Source organism: Marmota flaviventris, chromosome 5 (genome assembly GCF_047511675.1).
Source record: "Marmota flaviventris isolate mMarFla1 chromosome 5, mMarFla1.hap1, whole genome shotgun sequence".
NCBI classification, from domain to species: domain Eukaryota; kingdom Metazoa; phylum Chordata; class Mammalia; order Rodentia; family Sciuridae; genus Marmota; species Marmota flaviventris.
This window is the reverse complement of record NC_092502.1, coordinates 82,487,981-82,504,605: the sequence shown is the minus strand read 5'-3', so window position 1 is coordinate 82,504,605 and position 16,625 is coordinate 82,487,981. Positions and strand designations below refer to the sequence as shown.

Here is a 16,625-nt window from a genome sequence, read left to right as displayed (position 1 = left end):
TTAATATTTTCTCATATGGAATATTATTGATAATAAAATGAAGTATAAAAGCACAAAAACAATGTCAATTCAGCTTATCAGGTATTCTTCATCAATAAAATTCAAGTGAAGGTAAAAATGTAGAAGTTACCACATGATCATATTGAATTTTACGGCTACCAAAATAAAAGGAACAGGAAAATACATATTGTAAACTGGTCAGTTGACCACAGAAATTTTATGGAGAAACCTCTCTACATCAAATCATCAATAAATACAATTTTAACTTTCAAAAGGATTAAAATATAGTCTTTTCTTAGAAAATAAATATGACTTTAGCTTAAATTTACATAATGTTAACTGCATTGGAAAATCTAATTTTATTTAGAAAAAATATTGGGAAATCAACATTATTAACTCAGATGTGAAGTAACAAAAATAGACTATAAGAAATACAGTTAATCCTACAATTCTACACATAGCCAAAGTCCAGTAACTAACAGAATATCACAGCAGTCAGAATTAGCCTATGTATATTTTCCCATTTCCATTTCAACCTTCTCTTTCTTTTTTTTTTATAAATATTTTATTTTATTTATTTATTTTTTAATTTTTTATTGTGGGTCATTCAAAATATTACAGATTTCTTGACATATCATATTCCACACTTTGATTCAAGTGGGTTATGAACTCCCACCTTCACCCCATACACAGATTGCAGAATCACATCAGTTACACATCCATTGATTTACATATTGCCATACTAGTGTCTGTTGTGCTCCGCTGCCTTTCCCATCCTCCCCCCTCCCCCCTCCCCACCTCTCCCCTCCTCTCTCTCTACCCCCTCCACTGTATAACCCTGAGGGTCTCCTTCCATTACCATGCAATTTCCCTTCTCTCTCCCTTTCCCTCCCACCTCTCATCCCTGTTAAATGTTAATCTTCTTCTCCTGCTCTTCGTCCCTACTCTGATCTTAGTTACTCTCCTTATATCAAAGAAGACATTTGGCCTTTGTTTTTTAGGGATTGGCTAGCTTCACTTAGCATAATCTGCTCTAATGCCATCCATTTCCCTGCAAATTCTATGATTTTGTCATTTTTTAATGCAGAGTAATACTCCATTGTGTATAAATGCCACATTTTTTTTTTATCCATTCGTCTATTGAAGGGCATCTAGGTTGGTTCCACAGTCTTGCTATTGTGAACTGTGCTGCTATGAACATCGATGTAGCAGTGTCCCTGTAGCATGCTCTTTTTAGGTCTTTAGGGAATAGACCAAGAAGGGGAATAGCTGGGTCAAATGGTGGCTCCATTCCCAGCTTTCCAAGAAATCTCCATACTGCTTTCCAAATTGGCTGCACCAATCTGCAGTCCCACCAGCAATGTACAAGCGTACCCTTTTCCCCACATCCTCGCCAGCACTTGTTGTTGTTTGACTACATAATGGCTGCCAATCTTACTGGAGTGAGATGGTATCTTAGGGTGGTTTTGATTTGCATTTCTCTGACAGCTAGAGATGGTGAGCATTTTTTCATGTACTTGTTGATTGACTGTATGTCCTCCTCTGAGAAGTGTCTGTTCAGGTCCTTGGCCCATTTGTTGATTGGGTTGTTTGTTCTCTTATTGTCTAATTTTTTGAGTTCTTTGTATACTCTGGATATTAGGGCTCTATCTGAAGTGTTCAACCTTCTCTTTCAAAGTATAATTTTTTATTAAAAGTATTAAATGTGAATCTCATATCTTCTAAAATTTGAAACACACAGACTATATTATTACATTTGTTATTAAAATATAATACAAAATTTGTGATTATATAAAACATTTGTTAAGCATATAACTGTATTATTATTAAAACTTTATTACTATAATATTATTTTGATAGATTAAAATGTTAAATACTTACTCAGTGAAGATCCAGTTACAAGTTATTCCTTTCCTGTTTTTTTAGGGTTTATATATTTCACAGGTATAGGCTGGACAACTTCAGAATTTTCCTTTTTAAAATACTTGAAAAAGTAAAATCCAATAGTAGTTAAGCAGATAGTGAATACTTTGCACAAAAAACCTGAAATTTTAGAAATGAAGGATCATATTATGAGTTTATTTAGAATAAAATACTTGTGGAAATAATGTCATTTACCAAAGAAAAGTATAGTTCATCTCTAAAGGTATAAATTCTTCAAATGTAGAATGTAATTAATGTTATAAACTCATAAAAAGTTACTTAAAGGAGATCAAAAATATGCTTCTAAAACATTTCAGATGGTTTATGCATGTACTTCCCCCAAATGCAAAGTGTATTATTAGTACTAGAATGTGTTAAGATTAAAACAAAACAAATTGTACTTTCAGAAATTAACTATCAATATGAACTGGAACCTGCTTATATCACTTCATGTAGCTTTAGTCTTTGAAATATTTACAGTTTTCCAAATATGAATAGAAATACTATGGAAAATGTAAGTGATTTTGTAGGTATTTGGCCTTCATTTTTATGCCTTAAATTTTCAGAAAGTTAATAGTTATTCACAATATTATATAAAAGCATTAAGTTTTGGATGCAAAAACCCTGTCAGTTAAAGTATTAACTAATGTATGGCAGCAAAATAGGAAACATTCATGAGTCTGTACCACTTATAATGACAATAATATTTCATGTATTTTAAGGGAAGAATGCCATTTTTTAAAAAATTGATACAGTTCGTATGCATTATTATTTAGTATATTTTATGTGGTACTGGGGATCGAACCCAGTGCCTCACACATGGTAAGCAAGCACTCTACCACTGAGCCACAACACCAGCCCAGAAATACCATTTTTGTTTTTTATTTATAATTATTTATTTTTATGTGGTGCTGAGGATTGAACCCAGTTGCTTCATACATGCTAGGCAAGCTCTCTACCGCTGTGCCACAACCCCAGCCCCTGGGAATACCAATTGTAGAGAGTTATCTCTGAAATAGTTGTGACAATACTAAGATTACAAAGCAGTAATTAACTGTATAACATTCTCCTGTAGGTACAGTTTTGGAGGATAAATTGAGAAATTATGCTTGTTGTGCTTCTAAGAAGAGAATAAATGTAGCAGGCAAATTATCTGAGGACATTAGGTAAGGCCAGACAACATCAAAATCTTCTGTTAAAAATACTTGACAGAGCTAATGAAAAACAAGGAATAGACAGATTAATATTCAAAGGAAGGGAGAAGATAGTGGGGGTGATCTGACATCTGCACCTGCTTTTGTTTTGAGAACACTTTTTATACTGGATGGGGAGAATGAAAAACGAATTTCTACTCTGAAGCTGGAGGTGGTGGTGTACATTTATAATCCAAGTTATCTGGAAGCTGAGACAGGAGAATCACAAATCTGAGGCTCACCTGGGAAACTTAGCAAGAAACTGTCTAAAAAAAAAATCACACACATGCAAAGAAACACAAAAACTACACTCTGCAAGAAACTGCTGCTGAGGAATAAAGCTTCTCATGGTCTAACAAAGAGTGAAAAAGCTGGAGAGAACAAAGATTTCAAACTAAAAGCAAGACATTACTGAAAGCAGAGAGAGCGTAGAACTTTAATACAGCAAAATATTCAGGTTATGGTATGGGTATTATTGGTTTCTTTTAGTCAAAATTAAAGTGGGAGCAAAAGGAAACAAAGTAGATGTCGAAGATTCATAGAATGACTAGGAAAAGAGCAAAAGAGGATGTTTGGGAGAACTGAGAGACCCACATGCTAAGGAGATCAGAGTGGTTAAAGGAAGCCAGTTGCTACATGTGGACAATGAGAAAACTGTCTCCAGTACCCCTCAGAAATGCTTGAAACTGCCCTGTATATCACAGACCCAGAGAAAGAATTTCCCAGGCAGAGTTTTCTCAGGGACTGAGCTACAGCACTCTGTAGGATTGATGTTAATGGCAACCTCCAAATTCATCTCTCTGATTTTAGAATAGAGTTCCATAACTATAGTAATGGTTCATATGGGAACAGACTGCTCATGCTGGCAGCAGCATTTGGTGTCTATGTGTTGGTTTTGTTATTTGGTTTTCGTACAAGGGATTGAACCCAGGAGCACTTAACCCCTGAGCCACATCACCAGTGCCTTTTTTTTTTTTTTTTTTTTTTTTTGAGACAGGGCCTCGCTAAGTTGCTGAGGCTATCTTTGAACCTGTGGTCCCCCTGCCTCAGCCTCCTGAGCTGGCAGGATTCCAGGTGTACACCACCATGCTCATCCATGTGTTGATAGTTTCGCAGGTGTGAGAAATGCAAGTTATAAGATTATGGCAGCTTTGACCAAGATGCAAAGGAAAACCTGGGAAGCTACTCAGAAATTTGCTATTGTGTAAGAGCCCAAGCAGAAAGGTCACTATGGAGTAATGCCTACTGGACCCATGAGAGCAAAACCATAGAGGGGACATAGGAAAGGCAGAATAAGCAGCAGCATAGAGCACCACCAGGAAAACCTGCAATACCAGACTGAAAGAGAAACCGTTTGTGACCCATATTCACCATTGAAGAGCAAAGTATAGGGCAGGGCTGCCTTGGGAACCCAGCCCTCACCACTGTGCTCCCAGAATGCCAGACTTGGATTTTTAAGATTTAATGTCTGCCCCACCCCCTGGTCTCAGTCTTCACAGGGCTGATTTTTTTTCTCTCTGCTTCATTATTTCTTCCTTTTGGAGTTGGAATATTTAAAATACGATTTCATGATTGTATTTTAGAAGTACATAATTTTTCCCCATTTGTATTTTATAAAGGCTACAGCTGAAAGAGTTGTCACAAATCTCAAAAGAGACTATGGACTTGGGAGTTTTGAGAGATGCTAGAATGAGCTAAGACTGTAACTATGGGGATGGAATGATTGTATTTTTAGTAGGAGAAGGGCAAAAGCCTTGGAGGCCTCCAGTGACTTGCTGTGTATTGAATCTGTTTTGTCCTCCCAGGGTTCATGTGTTAGAAGCTTGGTCCACAAGGTAGCAATGACAGAAGTAAGGAATAGCAGGAGATACTTAGGACATAGGGGTTTCTGTTATCAGAAGGAAATGAGAGAGTTCTCATGAGATACCAATTAATTCTCAAGATCACATTGTTATAAAGAATAAGTGTGACCCCTGAATGGCTCTCAACTTCCTGCTTTGACATGCAATCCTCTCCCTCTCATAATGCTCCCTTGCCCTGCCATGATTTGATGCAGACCAAGGAACCCTTGCAGGAGCTGGCCCAGTGCTTTTTGAAATTTCAGAATCCAATATCTTTTTTTCTTTATAAAATTCCAAGCCTCAAGTATTTTTGTTATAGTAATAGAACAGGCTCTACAGACATAATGCCTCCAGATTCATCCATACTGTCACAAGGGAGGTTTTCCTTCTTTTTTTTTTTTTTAGGAGCAAATAGTATTCCATGGTATACACATAACACATTGTTAATATCCATTCATCTGTTGGTGGAGCTTAGGTTTGATTCCATGTCTTGATTATTGTGAATAGAGTTGGAATAAACATGTGAGTACAGATATTTCTTCAACATTCTAATTTCATTTCCTTTGTATATACATCCAGGGGTGGAACTGCTGTGACTTATAGTAGTTCTATTGCTAATTTTTTGAAAGCTTCATAACAGCTATACTAATTGACATTTCCACCAGCAATGTTCAGTAACTCCCTTTACTCAATATCCTCAATAGGACTTATCTTTAGTCTTTTGATAATAGTCATTCTAACTTAGATTATATGATTTCTCATTGTGGTTTTAATTTGTATATCCCTGATGATTAGTGATGTTGATATTTTTTTTTTCATATACCGATTTGCCATTTTTATATCTTCTTTTTAAAAATGTTCAGATCTGCTTCGGTTTAGATATAGTTTAATTGGACCCCTCACACCCCCCCAAAAAAAAGTTTCATGTAATTGGAGGCTTCATATTCAGTGTAGTGGTATTTGGAGGTGTCATGGAAAGTTTAGGAGGTGAGGTCTAATGGGAAGCATCTCATAAAAGGACAGGGTGGAAGTAGGGTAGGCAGACTTCCTCCTTTTATAACAACTTTCTCATGAGAACTTCGAAGGGGTTGTACAAGAATTACTTTATGCCTTACCCTCATGACCCAAGGACCTCCCACCAATCTTTACCTCTTAAATGCTCCACAGCACCTCCAAGTACTATTTCCCTGGGAACTAAGCCTTCAATCACATAAACCTTTGGGGGATTACAATTAAACCATATTTAAACTAGGGCACTGTTATTGTTGATACTACTGTAAATGAGATGCTTTTGTTATTTTTTTAAATAGCTATTTTTAGTCTATAGAATACCACTAATTTTTGTATGTTGAGTTGTGTCTTATAACTTTACTGAATTCATTTACTAGTTAAATCATGTCTTTAGTGAGATATAAGGGTTTTCTCCATATAAGACCTTTTCATCTGCAAATGGGTAATTTTATTTCTCCTTTCTAGTGTGTATTATATTTTTCTTGTCTAATTTTTCTGGCTTGAACTTCCCATATTAAATATAATATGGATGGAGAAAGTGACAGTCCTTTCTTTTTTCCTGATTTTACAGGAAAAGTTTTCAGTTTATCACAGTTATGATGGTAGCTATGGGCTGGTCAAATATGGCCTTTATTATGTTGTGGTACATTTTTTTCTAAATCTAATTTTCTGAGTTTTTAATCATGAAATGAAATTGAATTTTGTCAGGTATCTTTTCTACCTTTATTGAGTTTATTGTGATTTTTAACCTTAATTCTGTGAAAGCTATTTTCATATTTCAAACTATTTTCATAGTGACCTGGCACTGAGGAGGCTGTGAATCTGATCCAGGTCCTGGATCCTGGATCTGTGGGTGCCAGCTAATACCAAAGTCTACTAGGGTTATCCTGAACACAGAAATAACAGGAGCCAGCTTGGGGGCTCTTTAGGCCTAAAATATGTATCTTAAGGATCAACCCTTGAGGTTGGGGCTATAAATGCCAACCTGGCATCTGAAGCTGCAGGTACAAGTCTGATACATGGTATGTACTGAAGGAACTAAACTGGAGTTTACACTTACAGAGGTAATCCTACAGTTGGCATAGGCCTGAGGGCTTGGTCCATGGAGTGTTGTTGGACTGGGACCCAGTTCCTTGGGGCTAATCTGGAGTTATTTTTCAATAAGGTAGGCTTGATTTGGGGTCCTCAGCAAAAATAAGTGTTTTCCTAGTGTTCATTTACCCAATGCAGGGTGTTCCAAAGAGCATATGTTGGGGAAAGGGTGATGTGAGTAATGTGAAACTTACACCTGATAGTCTTCAATGTGTATTTTGTTATGTATATGTTACACCTAGGTGCTGTGTTCTTTTACCTGGATTCCTTAACCCTTGCAAAGACATTTTCATGTGTGGAAAATTAGACAAATTGTTTCTATGAAGGAACAAGTATTAGAAAGTTGTATTCTCTCATTTTGGTGATATCCTCCACAACTGTGAATTTTTAACTTAATGATCCAGAATTTATATTTTAAAATCAGAATTATTTAGAATTCTTACAATAATTCTGATTCAAAGAAACTTTGTGTATGATTCCAATGCCCTTAAAGTTTGTGTGTTGGAATTTTAATTCTCAATGTAACCATATTGGGAAGTAGCCTAATAACAGATGATAGGCTCATGAGAGTTCCATCCTCATGGATAGAATAATGCATGTGAGTCATTGTAGGATTAAGTTGGTTATTAAAAGTGTGGGTTAGTGATAAATACTCATGAGTTTCAGCTCCCTCCTATGCCCACCTACTCTCTTGCTCACTTCTGCCCTCTCTTCCATGAATACTTTCTCACCATGTGATACTTTCATCATGTTTTAACCCAGTAAAAAGGCCCACATCAGGTGCAGAATTCAATTTTGGACTTCTAGCCTCCAAAACTATGAGATATAATTTTTTTTTTTTATAATTGATCTACTCTCTGGTAGTCTCTTATAAAAGTATCATAAAATAGACAAAGACATACATAGAATACAATTGTTAAATATATTGGTTCTGTTAGTCCATTTAACATTGCTATAATTAAAAGAGGCTCATAATTAAAAGTAATAGTTTATTTAGCTGAGAGTTTCGGATGTTAAAGGGCCAATGGTCACCCCCTTTGCCTGTATTATAGGCAAACAGCATCATGGAGGGAGTGCATGTGAGAGGGAAAGACTGGAAGTCAAAGTAGGGTCAGACCAATCTCACTCTTTTATAACAATCCTACTTGTGAGCATTAATCAAAGTCCCAGGAGAGGTACATGAATTCTAGGGCAGAGACCCTAGGGACCTAGTGACCTCCAATGAGGTCACTTTTCTCAAAAGTTCTATCCCTCATCACATTGCTGCACCTCCAACACATTAATCTCTGGGAGACACATTCAAACTATTTTAAAATCATAAATAAGATTACATAAAATTGTCATAGTACATATTCTTCTAGCATTTTCCTGTCTTTGTACCTTCTATCTGACTATAATTATGTGCTTTACATTTTGTATCTTCTTTTAATAGGTCCATAGTGGGTTCTCCAGTATTTCATTAACTTTCTTAATTGTGTGTTGTGTTTGAAAAGAGCTAACTATATTATGTCTATCATAAAAATTAAAAATCTCAGCAATGTTTTAAGAACACTTAAGAATAATCCCTAGTTTTATTGAATTCTGACCAAAATTAATTTCTACACATTAAATGTCAAGTGGCTTTTTAATTTAATTTTCTTGTTTTACCCAGTATTCAGTATGGGTCAAACTTGCTGGGTAACTGAATTTTAAATTCCAAGGCATTACTCTATACTGTCTATCAAACATATATTTATTTGTTTTAAATATTAGAATCTGTAATTATGTGGATCCTTGAATTACTGGTCCTATTCAGTAAAAACACAAAACATATAAATACTTTGAATATTTATTACATAAAAGTATTTATATATTAAGACATACTTTGATTATTTATTAAAATTTTAGAAATTATGTAGCACTATATCATGATTAAATGACTAAATTAAGATCCAGAATCACTCAGTGAATTTTCCAAATACTAACATATGTTGACTTTCCTAACCACGACCATAGCTTCCACCCACACAACATCCCAGTTCCCTATATTTCTTATTTATTCAAGAAATATTGAATGCTTGCTATGTTCCAAGCATTCATACTTAATAAACAAAAGAGAAAATGTGAAGTTATTTAAGTGTGATAACAGTATCTTGATGATCTTTCATGGTATAATTTTTTTTTTGTTCAAATTTATTTAATCATTTACAGTGAAACTGGAAAAGGTCACAAGGTCAAGAAATGTGGTTGCTGATGACTATACAGGCAGAATTACTTCCTAAATTTAATTTTTACTGATTATAACCCTTTCTTCTGGAATAACTGTGCTAATCATCCTTTTGTTTCTGTGTCAAATACCTATAGAAAACCTATAGAAATACCTATAGAAACTTTAAGGAGGAACAGGTTTTTTGGTGCACTGTTTCCAGGATTTCAATCCATGGTTTATTGGCTACATTGTTTCTGGGTCTATGATGAGGCAGAATATCATGTCAGAAGGGTGTAGCAAAACACTTTTTCACTTCATGGAGATTAGAAACAGAGAGATTGGGAGGAAGAGGCCAGGAATAAGATATACTGCCTCAGGGCACACCTACAAGGAACCACTTCCTTCATCTAGGTCACTTCCTGACGTTTCTACCACTTCCCACTAATGCCATCAAATGATTAATCCACTGATGAGGTCAGAACCCTCATGATCCAATTACTTCCCCAATATTCTTAATATTACTGCATTGGGGACCAAGCCTTCAACACTTGAAACTAGGGGGGACATACCAGATCCAAACCATAAAAATAACATAAAACTATTGTGTATTTAACACACTGATCAAATATTTATATAAATTCTATAGTATTTGTTTCCAAAATATTTTCTATACAATCATATAAGCCTACTTTAATTATCAAACTATTAGTTTGTGGTTTATTATTACTCTACTATAAACAAACATAAGTGTTTAAAACAATTTTATTTTTCTAAGTTTCTATAATATATGCCACTTACATATTCCTACCAGTAGGTAGGCCATTTTTGTCCTGTTATAGATCCAACAACGTCCTTTGCGTCCACAATGATTAATATCCCGAAAGGTACAAGAAGTTTCTCCTACCATTTTAAAAATGACTGGTCCAGGAATTGTTCCTGTAAAATATTTAATGATTGTAAATTCTCCATAAAACACCATTGATCAGGATCATAATAATTTCCTTTAGAATTTCCACACATACCACTATCATCATCATCATCATCATCATTATCATCATCATCATTTTAAATATATCACTTAAATCATCAAAGAATCACTTCTGGTTAGGATTGTTAACTACTGGAAATAATATGAGTTTTTAAAAACTTCTTATCCCTAAATGTACAAATATATTTGTACATTGGAATCTTTTTTAGAATTTTTGTACATGTTTTTGTTTCAAAGCCATCTCAAAATATTTGTTGGTTTTTACTTGAAAAGTTTAGAATAAAATATTTTGAACAGAGATACCAAATACTGTTTTTTTGTGAACTCAGTATATCTTCAAAGATATGTAACTGCAAAATTTTGAATGACTGAAAAATGAGTTGGCAGTGTAAATCTTTTATCAAGATACTTGGAAAAATAAATGAAAATGAAAACATTTTGATAAGCTTATGGTAGTCCCAGATTCAGATGGCCTGAGATCCTAAAGGACAGCTGTGCTGCCAAAGGGAAATTTTTACATAATTTCAGAGACAACAGCTCTTCACCAACAACACTTTTTCCTTTCATCAAAAAGTGAATGAGCAGTCACATGCACAGTTTTCCCATAGTCACCAGAATTGTGTTCTCAGAGTTAAACATTGGTAATGGTTGATCAACATTCTTAAGAAATTATTACGGTGTTGGTGCCCCATGACTCTTGATGTCTGCCAATTTCCCCATCTCAGTCTTTTTATAGTTGCTCAACGTGAAAAACCTACATCTACCACATACTATTTTTCACTTCTCATCATCTTTTTCCAATACATCATAAATGTTGTAACACAGATTCCAAACATATCTTGGATATACTGATTTCTTTCTTTAGCTACCAACATCCCAGATTTCCAATTTAATATGATTCTTAAACTCACCAAAAGCCTCCTTTTTCTTTTCCTCTACATTTTTCTCATAATAATTATTTGCCTTTCTACCAGCAGAGTTCTAAAAATGTACATAAGCTAATATCTATCTTCTGTTTGTTTATATCTACAATATAATCTTTCCAATTCAAAAATACATCAGCCTCACTGACTTCTTTTTGCGGCAGCAAACTGGCCTATGCACTGCTGTTCCCTGTGCTATTTCTTTGGTTACAGATATTTTCTGATCTGTTGGGTCACTGTCCAGCATTAAACTCATGTTCTAATTTTTCCATGTTAAAATGCTAATTTGAATCACACCTATTGAACTAAAATTATTTCTCTGCTCCAAATCAGAACCCAACATACAATTTCTACATTTTTGTACTGCGTACTTTACAGCCTTTAATCCAGTCCAATCTTGTTTCTTTACTCCGATGATATTTTTAATCAACTTCTTAAATCAGGACTTATAATACAGTCATAATGTGGTTTGAAATATAGATCTTGTTATTTAAGAAAGCCTGAAGAAAGGAGCTCATTACTCCCAGAAAAAAAAATTAAAAAAAAAACCAATTTATTCTTCAGAATAAGCAAATCTGTAAAAACAGATTCAGTATCTTTGGTGATGAAAATATTCAAAAGGACTACTCTAGTTTAGTGACTTCCCTAAAGTTCAAGAAATATAAAGTTAATACAAGTATTTTGTATGAGCTCCTCAACCCACTTTTATGAGATGATGAATATACTCTAGAGCAAAATTCACAGATACTCCTCAGATCCAATATAGTGGGTGCATGTTTTGTATAAAAGAACTGGCATTACATTAGGTATTCTGTCTTTACATTAATTGCCTCCTGAATTTTTCAAAACACCTCTCCTATTCACTTGTTTTGTGTCATTTTAAATTATTTAATTATAAATACATATATAAACACATACATATCAAAACTCAAACAACTGGATGTAATAAAAAATAGCTGCTTAAAGTCCATACCAAGTAATCTTAGAATGACATACGATATACCCAACGCCAAAGAATGGAGTTTCCCTGGTACAACCCTGAAAGAAAATAATGAAGATATTATTACCAATGCATAATGTATGCTAGGTTCAATGTTAATTTCTTTTCCTTGTGTATCAGTTGTACTAAGAACCTATGGCCAGTTGGCAGAATTTGATCTGACACATTAAAGGACTGCAGCTCCTCCCATTTCTCCATTTCTTGCCTGTTGCCAACAAATTACAAAGCTCTTTGTGCTTCACAATGAGAAAGAACTTTATGACCAAAATTTTCTGTCTCAGATTCTGTTTGCTTTCTTGAAATAACTAGCTTCCATGCTTTTATGTTATTCATTTGGTCATGTATGTCATTGTCTTAGATTCCTTTCATTTTCTATTTTATTTTCCTATTTATTTATTTAGTGGCACTGGGGACTGAACTCGGGGGTACTCTACCACTGAGCTGCATTTCCAGCTTCTTCTGTATTTTGAGGCAATTTTTTTCACTAATTTGCTGAGGCTGGCCTTGAACTTGCAATCCTCCTGCCTCAGCCTCCACAGTCCCTGGGATGACAATCTTGGGCTACCATGTCCAGCAGCTATGCGGTTTTTATTGTTTTGGTTTTTTGTTTGTTTGTTTGTCTGATTGGTTGGTTGGTTTGGTTTGTTTTTTGATGGCATTAGGGATTGAACCCCTACTAGGCAAGTGCTCTACCACTATGCTACATCTCCAGTCTTTAGACTCCCTTTATGTGGGCATTTTAAATAAACTCTGCTTACTGTTTGCTTCTTTGTATTAAAATCTGAACAATACAGTACGATCAATATTTTCATCTGCAATAACTTATTCAAAAAGATGTAGTATATGCATAGTATTTTATAATACTTCATTGATATGGGTAGAATACAAATGTAATTCTACCCATATCAATTAAGTATAAATATATATTTATATCTCAAATGCTTACTAACAGGAAAATGAAAACAAATTAACCAACTCTTTGCTAATAATTATATTATTACATAAAAATTAATACTTTTATTACAAGTACATTGCTTAAAAAGAAGTTATAAAAAGCAAAGTGTGACATTTTAGGACCAAACTTTAGTATAAAGCTTTTTATATACAGTAGAAATATTGATTACTTGCTTAACTATGATTCTCTGCATCTTTTATTATATGCAGTTTGGTTAAATATGTAACATGGCCGTGGTTCTCTCTGAAGCATATGTATACCCTCATATAAAGTCAATAAGAAGTATTTATAGTTTGATTTGAGCCATCAGCATCTTTCTGATACAGAAAATAACGTTTAAATGTTTGGTGATTCCCAGGAGTGTCCAATATCAATTTAATGAACTTAAAGATGAAAATTATATACATAAAAATCAAAATTTTAATGAGACATAACTATGTCATAACATAAAGGTGAATACTTCTTTAAAAATTTTTTTCTAAGTTTTGATATTGTGGTTTAAGAATTTCATGAAGTAAACAGAACATTTGTAGGTACTCTTCAAAAATAAAAGGAAGCTTTCATCATCTCTTATGTGACAGCTACCTGTTTTTTTGGTTTTTTTTTTTTTTTGGCCATATCTTTCCTGTAAGACATCAATACTAGACATAGGTTTCTGTCTTACACAACATTTTGTTCTTCCCCTAGTGCTCCCTATCTTAAGAAGTGGACCATCAGTAGATACTCACTTCACATACACACATCCTAGAAAGGGGTCACTATGGACATGATCCTTTTCCTCATCACCACAATCAGCAATCAAATGTTGTGATTGAAACAAAATAGAAAATATCATTTTTTTCATCTATCTCTCCTGTCACCTCTTTCCTCCCTCTCCCCATAACCTCTCTCTTTTGATACTGGGGATTGAACCCAAGGGCACTTAGCCACCAAACCACATCCCCAGCTCTTTTTTGTATTTTATTTAGAGACAGGGTCTCCTTGAGTTGCTCAGGACCTCATTAAGTTACTAAGGCTGGCTTTGAATTCACGATCCTCTTCAGCCTCTTGAGCCACTGGAATTACGTTTTGAAAAGCAAAACAATGTAAAGAGGGTGTACTGGACAAACTAGGGTTCCTAGACCTATGTCCTCATTTTCCCCGATTTCTATCTCATGTCTTAAAGGCCAACATCTTAATTACCTTTTTGTTTATACCTCCAGTGTTTCTTTATGTGAGTACAAGTAACTAAAACTGCATATCAGTACTGCCCCTTTCTTCACAGAATTTAACATACTATGTTCACTGCTTTGCATTCTGACTTTTTCATGGAACAACGTACTCTTAAGATTCTTTCCTATGTGAACACAGAGATTCTCCTTAACTCATTTTTTTTTCAGTCATACAATATTGCATTACTCAGAAATGCTCTAATTTATTCAACCAATCTGTTGTTTTTAGTTTTTTCTCAATGTTTAGGTTATCTGTATCATATATCTTTTTATGTAATATGATTTGTATGTGATATAGATAACCATATTGATGAAAATGTATTTGTTTGCAGAATATTTGCAATAAGGATTACAAGAAGTACAATGCTACCTATCAGTAGATGAATAGATTAATAAATTATGCTATATGGTATGATATATATATATACATATATATATATACACATATGTAATGGAATTCTATATATAATATTCTTTTCTATATATAATATTCTTTATATATCATATATAATATATATTGAATATATATATATTAGAATTAATATATATATTAGAATTAATATATATTAATATATATTATATATTATATAATATATAAATTATATATTATATAATATATAATATATTAGATTATTATATTATATATTATATTATTATTATATTATATATAAATATTAGAATATATATATATATATATATATATATATATATATGAATTCTACTCAGCAATAAAAAGGATGAAGCTATGGTATTTGCCAGTAATGGATGGAAATGTAGAATATCATGCTAAGTGAAAAAATCCAAACTCAGAGGTCAAATGTTTTCTCTCATATGTGGAAACCCAACTAAAATAAAGGAAAGGGGGGGGGGAAGTGTAACATAATATAAAGAACCAATTAAATATAAATTAATAGGTGAACAAAATGAAGTCAAGTAGAGTACAGGAAGGAGAATAGGAGAAGGGAGGGAATATGGCAGGAAAAAGCCTGGGCGGGGGGGGGCGGTCATGGACTAAAATCAATTTCCATGCATGTGTAAGTTTGTAAGGATGAACCCATCCACTGTGTGTTACTCTAAAGCTCTGAAAAAAAAAAGTTACCCAGATTTAAAAAAGTAGAAGTACAGTCAGTGTTAGCATAAGACTTATGGCATCACACATTGTAATTTTGTTTTTGTAGATAGTCCTTTATAAGGACTGTACCATTTTGTACTCTCTCAAGCAATATATGAGTATTTGTTTTTATAAACATTCATGCAAATTCTATTATTAAAGTTTTACTCCTATCAACTGGATATATAAGAAAAATAATCACATTATATTTTTAATTTCTATTTCCCCAGAAACTTCTATTATTGGTGTGTCTAAGCATATTTTCATATTTTTATTTATATTTTATTTTATACTTTGTTAATTTTAGGTGCTTTATATATTAGAATGATTAATCCTTTTTACAGAATATGGCTTTCAAATGATAATTTTTGCTCAACTTTTGACTTTTTTTATTTTTTTATTTTATGCAATAAAATTTATCAATATTTAGCCTCTTCTAGATTTTGAGTCATGTTTTAAGTTACCTATTTTTAAAGATAAATAGAAATTAACCAGTTTTCTTCTAGCATTTTCTTTTTTCATATTTAAGTCTTTGTTCTTCTATATGATTTTTTCAGGGCTATCGCATGAGATCTGGATAAGATTTCCCCACAAGTCTATTCAATTAGTTTGAAACCTCTTCCCTAACAGTCTTTTTTTCCCCTGCTCTTGAGGGGAAATTTATATATAAAATTTCCATGTGATTGGGGATTTATTGCTATACTTACTATCAGTTTGTTCCTAAATCTGTACTGTTTTTAAATTATTAAGGTTTTATGTTATATTTAGTTTATGAGTCTGATCATTATTTTACTTAATGTTACTTTTGTTTTTTCATAAAAACTTTAGAATCAGATTGAGTAACTTGTAAAGTCTCTTCATATATTCATTGTCAAATTGAAATTACTGATACTTTAAGAAGAATTGAGATAGTTATAGTGTTCAGTCTTCCTATTTTTATTTTTTTTTTTTGGTATTGGTGATTGAACTGAGGGACACTTGGCCACTGAGCCATATCCCCAGCCCTATTTTTGTATTTTATTTAGAGACAGGGTCTGCCTGAGTTGCTCAGTGCCTCGCTGGCTTTGAACTCTTGATCCTCCTGTCTCAGACTCCCAAGCCACTGGGATTATAGTGCCTGGATGAGCTCTAGCCTTCTTATTTGTTCAAGTCAAATAAGACTTGAACTACTTTGTTCCTGCTTTGGGTA

General features: G+C 33.6%; 1 protein-coding gene across 1 annotated transcript in view; it reads right to left on the bottom strand.

Moving 5' to 3' along the window:
• Window positions 1-1,903: 1,903 nt before the first annotated feature.
• The window catches only part of Slco6a1 (solute carrier organic anion transporter family member 6A1), a 117,388-nt gene continuing 102,666 nt past the window's right edge, over window positions 1,904-16,625 (bottom strand). The window contains exons 12-14 of the mRNA XM_027927691.3: window positions 12,133-12,197; window positions 10,047-10,184; window positions 1,904-2,043 (exon numbers count right to left, since the gene is read on the bottom strand). Coding sequence (XP_027783492.3) covers window positions 1,904-2,043; window positions 10,047-10,184; window positions 12,133-12,197 — 343 coding nt within the window. The remainder of the gene's footprint in view (window positions 2,044-10,046; window positions 10,185-12,132; window positions 12,198-16,625) is intronic.